The sequence below is a fragment of the Etheostoma spectabile genome, chromosome 5 (assembly GCF_008692095.1).
Source record: "Etheostoma spectabile isolate EspeVRDwgs_2016 chromosome 5, UIUC_Espe_1.0, whole genome shotgun sequence".
Classification (NCBI taxonomy): Eukaryota; Metazoa; Chordata; class Actinopteri; order Perciformes; family Percidae; genus Etheostoma; species Etheostoma spectabile.
Genome location: NC_045737.1, coordinates 12,911,770 through 12,917,984, shown reverse-complemented (window position 1 = coordinate 12,917,984; position 6,215 = coordinate 12,911,770). Strand labels below are relative to the sequence as shown.

Sequence of the window (6,215 nt, the reverse complement as noted above, 5' to 3'; positions counted from 1 at the left end):
GCAGAGATCTGAGGAGCAGTTAACCATAGTTCTCAGAAATCCAGCGGAGTTTAAAATTACAACATAAAGAAAGTTGAAGGTGACGGACATCTGACCGAAAATTAGGAACATCTGGTAGAACATCCGGCGGCACTCGAACAGTCCGGGAAGTGGAACGTTGTTGATATACAGTATAAATATAAAAAAATTAACTTTAACAATGGTATTCAAAAATGTAGAGACCTTTTCAAGTCAACTCTAACGTCACTAAAAACTCAATTCATGGCAAGTCTCTACTAAATCTCTTCATATATCAATGCTGAATCAATGAAATTGTGACTTTAGTTCACAGAGCTTACCTGGCGAGTTGGCCAAGGAGGCGTGAAAGACAGAGAAGTTAATGAGAGCGTACGAGGCCAGGAAGAAGTTGGAGATGATGGGAGCAATGATGTTCAACTCCGCTAACACACACACCAACAGAGAGGTTCAATATTCAAGAAGCTTTAGCTCAAAGAGTCAAAGATAAAGTTTGTGTTTGGAGCCTACCAATGAGAATGAAGGCGAGGCCGATGCAGAAGGTCAGGACGTAACCACGGAGAGGCTCGTTGTTCTTCCCATAACCCTTTGCAAAAACACCCAGCCCTGGATAGATGTTGTCCTTGCATAGAGCCTACAATGACAATCACAGTCACAGAGATTTGACATCAGTCTCAGGATAAAACAAATTACAGGCTTGTGTAGTGCTAAAATTGAACCTATATGATCCTAATTTTGATCTACCAAAAATATAAAGTGTACATTTTTATTCTTGATCTTGGAAACTGTTCTACTAGCTTCTTCCGGTGCTTTCAACCTCACATTGAAGTCTTCGTCAGTGACAACTGAGAAAACTTCATCCACTGATGGGGGCCATTGGAAGCTATTGAAAGCTATGAAAACAGCAAGTAAGTGGAACTTGAGTTCAGAGTTTTTTCTCAGAACACAATGTATTTCAAAGTAAGAATTTTCCTTTCATTTGTTTTCCTATTCACACACTTCAGTATTTTTCTTGCTGATGATGAAACTAATTTTTTTCAGTTTATAGATATAGTTCTACATGTGTCTGTGTGATGTTGTTGTTGGTTATCTGGTGATAAATAAAATAAACTCTCTGACCTGGAAGACTTTGGGTGCGCTGACCAATGAGGCGAGAGCCGAGGACAGGGTGGCTGAAAAAATCCCTGCAGAGATCAGAGGGCCGAAGCCCGACACCAGACTCATCACCTGGATAAAACACACACGCAGACACACACACACACACACACACACACACACACACACACACACACACACACACACACACACACACCCAGTGCAGGTTACAAGAGCAGCCTACAACTTCCCCACATTGCAGTTACATAATACTGTTCTTTATTTCTTTGTGAACAGTACTTGTGTCTGGGACAGAATATCACAATCATCATTTTTTCCAAATACGGCAACAATTATGAGATTTTGACCGTTCTGAAGCAGTCATAAGTTAACCCAAGCAACTTGAAATTATGTACATTTAGTTTTAGCACTTTATTGATAATTGTGTTGGTTGTATTGTATTTTTGCCCTATTCCTGCTTTGTACTGCAGTTTCCCTCTGTACTAAAAAAGAAATTATGTCAAATTCATTCTTGTTAGTAATACATAACATAATATTTCTATTACTGACTGAACTGGAGGCAGCTCTGTTCTCAAACATCGACACCTACCGACATTATGTGACGTCTGTCAGCGTGTGAGAGGACGAGAAACACACACGCAGATGTTCGATTTGCAATTACATCTGTTTCACTTAGATTTTAGTGACAAAGCAAAACTTAAAATAAAGAATTGTAATACTGTAAAACAAGAACAAATGTTTCTGTCTGTTGAGATTCAGCAATTTCAACTGACAGCCATATCAGTGTGTGTGTGTGTGGTGTGTGTGTGTGTGTGTGTGTGTGTGTGTGTGTGTGTGTGTGTAGGGATTTTGTCAATGCTCTCATTCAGCTCTGGTTTCAACCAGCAAGAACCTTGTGACTCAAACAACAGTCACTATTATCACTGCTGCCACTTGTTTTGGAACAGCTCCGTCTCTCTCACACACACACACACACACACACACGCACACACACACACCAACCCCCCACACACACACACACACACACACACACACACACACACACACACACACACCGTGCAGGCATAAGACAGCATACAGAGAAACAGGATCAGAGCAGCAGTCTGACACGATCCACATTTGTATTAAACAACCACAAAAGAATCTGCATTAATGAATCAAATTAATTAAGATCTGTATTTTCAAAGAGAACACCACCTGTGAGTTTTTACAGTTCAGTTATTGGTCCCTGATGCCAGGGTGGTGCCCCGTTTTGATAGTTTGCCAATTTGGTAACATTTTGAACATACATATTCAAAACTTTATTAATATTGATAAAACATCTGAAGAATTGCCAATAATTGATTCTGTACCTTCCTAATCCCCAACACTAATATTGAGACAAAACAGTCACAAATAAAGTGAGGAGAGACGGAAATCCCATCTGGACTGCTATGAATGCTGTTTGTTGTGCATTGAGCACACTGTACCAAATTCCTAGCAACTTAGTTGCGTGGCAATAAAGTATTGTATCTTGAGTCTTGAATTTTGTCAACCCAGGTAGCGAATTTGGAATTTGATCTAACTGCTGCTTTTGTTGGCTGTTGGTGTGTGTCAACAATGGGAAACAGGACAGTGCCGCATCCCGACACGACATCACCGTCAGTGTGCCCGTCGATGTGCAGGCTTCCATAGAAACAATAGCTGTGGGTGTTTCAATGCACATGCACATTCTGCCAGTGTGTTGGCCCTTATGTAACACACATTCCTGTTGTCTGAGTGTGTTGAGTGAAATAAGCAGTAAACGTCCCTCATCATATCATATCCATATCATCCGGTTTCCTGAGCAGCTGAGTGTGTGTGTGTGTGTGTGTGTGTGTGTTACCTGGAAGTCGTTCATCAGGCCGTACTGACAGCCCCCCTCCTTGCAGATGGAGAAGTCGTAGCCCAGCGTGCAGGCGGCGTCGGTGCAGTTCACCGTGTCGCTCACCGTGTCGTTGTGGTCGCCGGTGGCGTCCCTGACAATGCAGGATCCTGCAACACACACTCTTAATATTGTAACAACGGCAGAGACGGATCATCGCGGAGATTTCGTCAGCCAACCTCTATATTTTGGTTTGGTTGCTGCTGCACCAGTTCTTTACTTACTCTTATTTTTGCCTTAATTCAACTGTGTGCTTAACAATGTCCCTAAGGGGATCAATAAGGTATTCTGATTCTGATTTACATCCCCACAGAACCTTTTTCACTCAATAATCCATCACACACACACACACCTTTGATTTGATTATTTTTGAAAATTGTAGTTTATTTTCTCTTTTTAATTTAATCAAAATGTAGCTTTATAGTTGCACCACATGTGTTCTCTGTCCTGAAGCCAATTGAGTGCACTATGAAAACATAACTCTAGGATACATCTCTTTGTGTTTGCCCGATATTTGACTTTCATATAATTATTATAGGATGTGGAACAACATATAACAATAACTGAAAAGCATTTCCTCGCATCTGTGCCTCAGTATTTCGTGACTGCTGCAGTCAACCGGTCTGTATGATTTTTAGAAGTTGAGCTAAAAATAAGCTCTCTGCATCTACAGCTATCTAGAAAAACTCAACAGAATAATAATGCATAATTGAGTTACTTGGGTGTTACTTGTTATCACAAGTGCATACTGTGATATTACCTGCAGAGATGGTGACAGCCACGTAGGTGATTCCAGTGATGGCGATGGCCAGCAAAGTACCTTTAGGGATCGCTGACTGAGGGTCCTAAAAAGGGAGATATGATGATATTAAACTTTATTGTCTGCTCAGGAATATTAATACCAAGTAATCCATAAAGTATCTATATATTTAGTTAAAAATAATAAAAAGATTTTCATACAAAAAGAGGCAATACAATGGGCTTTGCAAAAGACATAAATGCACAAAAGATAATAGATGCAATAAATAGCATTAGACTAAATATTAGATTAAACTGCATTGAGTCAAATCAAAGTGCAATTAAACCATGAAATATAAATGAATTACATTTAATATTGTATTTGAAGGTTAAAATATAGTAAAGGGTTCTATGTTAAGGCGTGTTTGAAAAGTTTTTATTTTTTATTTTTAAGTTGTAAGTGAGATGTTCATTATCAGCTCTGTAGGAAGACTGTTCCAGAGTCTGCGGCTGTATGAACCAAATACAGCAGTGTGACCATGGCATTGTTCTTTAAGTGGTAAAAAGCAATTAAAAAAATAAATTTTTGAGCCACTCATAAATCAATGATTCCTAAAATGCAATTTACAAGTGTTGACGGGGCTCAGATCATCTGACAAAGTAAAGATATAAAGTGCCATGTTTGCAGATAATAGAGAAGAATTGCAGGATGTACTGTACAAAAAGAAAAGAATGGGGCTTGGGACAGAACCTTAGGACTCTCCACAAGAAATCTTTACTCATTGTGAACTTCCCAAAGAAAACTACAGCAGACAGGCATTGGGAGAGTGCATACCTTAAGCCCAAAACAAGCCTATAATTGGTGGCGGAGATTGCTAGTTTTAAATCTGCTGCCACTGAACTCACCCAACAGTGAATAAGTGTACTGACCCCTGACTACATGGAGAAAGACAAGATCCCATGACTGGATGTCAGCAAAATCAAGATTTTCAATACCCAAAATGTAACACTCACCGTGAGGTCTCCGGAAATGTTGGCTCCAGCCAGGATTCCTGTGGCTGCAGGGAAGAAAATGGCAAACATGGAGAAGAACGTCTCATCTTCTCTGAAGTCTGGTCCCAGGTTCTCTAAAAAGATGGCAGCTGTCGGAGGAGAGAGCCAAAACAAAGGAATACATACATTTCATTTAAATTCTATCAATAGAAATGTTTGGTCGACACATTTGAATGGACCAAAAGTTTGGACAAAGAGGAGAAGAGTGCAGACTGACTGTTGTAGCCGAAGAATCCTTTGGGCTCTTTGCTTTCTATGGCCATGAAGCTTCCTATGAAGTAGTTAGCGATGGCTGCCAGCAGGATCACCAGGAGGACAATCTGAGCCTGAAAGACAACGACAGAGAGAAAAAAGAGATAAGGAGGGGGATATGAGTAAGGATATTTTTATTTTCTCATCACCAGTAAGAACACTTTATTTCAAATTTACTTTACAACTGGAGAGAATCAATGAACATGGTCTCAGAGACAGATTGCACTATAAATGTTCACATTTTAATAATCCCATCTGTCAACGAAAAGTGCCATGAATTTAGTAAATTGCACATAGCATGCTCATACGATACTTACACCTTAGCTATTGTCTGATTGGCTTATAGCAGGAAATTTAGACAAGAGCAGCAAGAAGACACAGACTCTACAGCCAAACATAGGCACAGTGGTACCAGCATGCTAACATGGGAGTCATCCTTATGTTCCCACGTTCCCTTTATTGTAAGAATCTAGGATGGACAATCTTTGCAGTTCATATTACAAAATAGTTCAGGGGGATGGAAGTTTTAAGTGCAGTTTGAACGGTAAAAATCTGTTCAGCCGCTGTGAAGATATCCATGTCTAAAGTCAAGAAAGGTGTCTGTCCGCAAGTTTGAGGGCTTAAGTGTCGAGAAGTATTACATCAGAGAGCTGTAAGCTGTCGGATTTGACCTAGGTAAAAAAAAGCATTGCTAAGAACTAGTGCTGTCAGTTAAACGCTTAACGCAAACCCTTTTCAAACGGCGTCAATTTTGTCGTGAGATTAACGTTCTTTTTGGTCTAGCAAACTTGGGAGTTTTTTCCACATGCTGTTGCAACAACTCTTACGTTAGAAAAACTACAACCCCACACCGGATCTTGCTAGAAGTCGGCCAAAGAGTAGTAACGTTATGTTTTGAGTGGATGGTGAGTGTGAGACGCCGAAATGGATGCCAATAAGGTTCTGGATGGAAAAATTACTTTTTAAAAGTTGCCAAATGGGTCTATTGACAAAACCAAAGTGATCCGTGTTATGTTGTTGTGAACTGAGCTATCATCGCATCACGTCCAGTCTGAAATACCACTTGATGGCCAAGCACACAGCTGATGGTAACTCTCCGCCCCCTTTTCACCCTTTTATTGATGGACAGTGTTACATT

At 40.1% G+C, this 6,215-nt stretch overlaps 1 protein-coding gene across 1 annotated transcript in view; it reads right to left on the bottom strand.

Moving 5' to 3' along the window:
* Positions 1 to 6,215, bottom strand: part of LOC116689051 (solute carrier family 12 member 2) — a 21,116-nt gene that overhangs the window by 10,306 nt on the left and 4,595 nt on the right. Inside the window, exons 7-13 of the mRNA XM_032515363.1 lie at positions 5,043 to 5,151; positions 4,787 to 4,914; positions 3,795 to 3,879; positions 2,996 to 3,144; positions 1,135 to 1,242; positions 526 to 649; positions 339 to 440 (exon numbers count right to left, since the gene is read on the bottom strand). Coding sequence (XP_032371254.1) covers positions 339 to 440; positions 526 to 649; positions 1,135 to 1,242; positions 2,996 to 3,144; positions 3,795 to 3,879; positions 4,787 to 4,914; positions 5,043 to 5,151 — 805 coding nt within the window. The remainder of the gene's footprint in view (positions 1 to 338; positions 441 to 525; positions 650 to 1,134; positions 1,243 to 2,995; positions 3,145 to 3,794; positions 3,880 to 4,786; positions 4,915 to 5,042; positions 5,152 to 6,215) is intronic.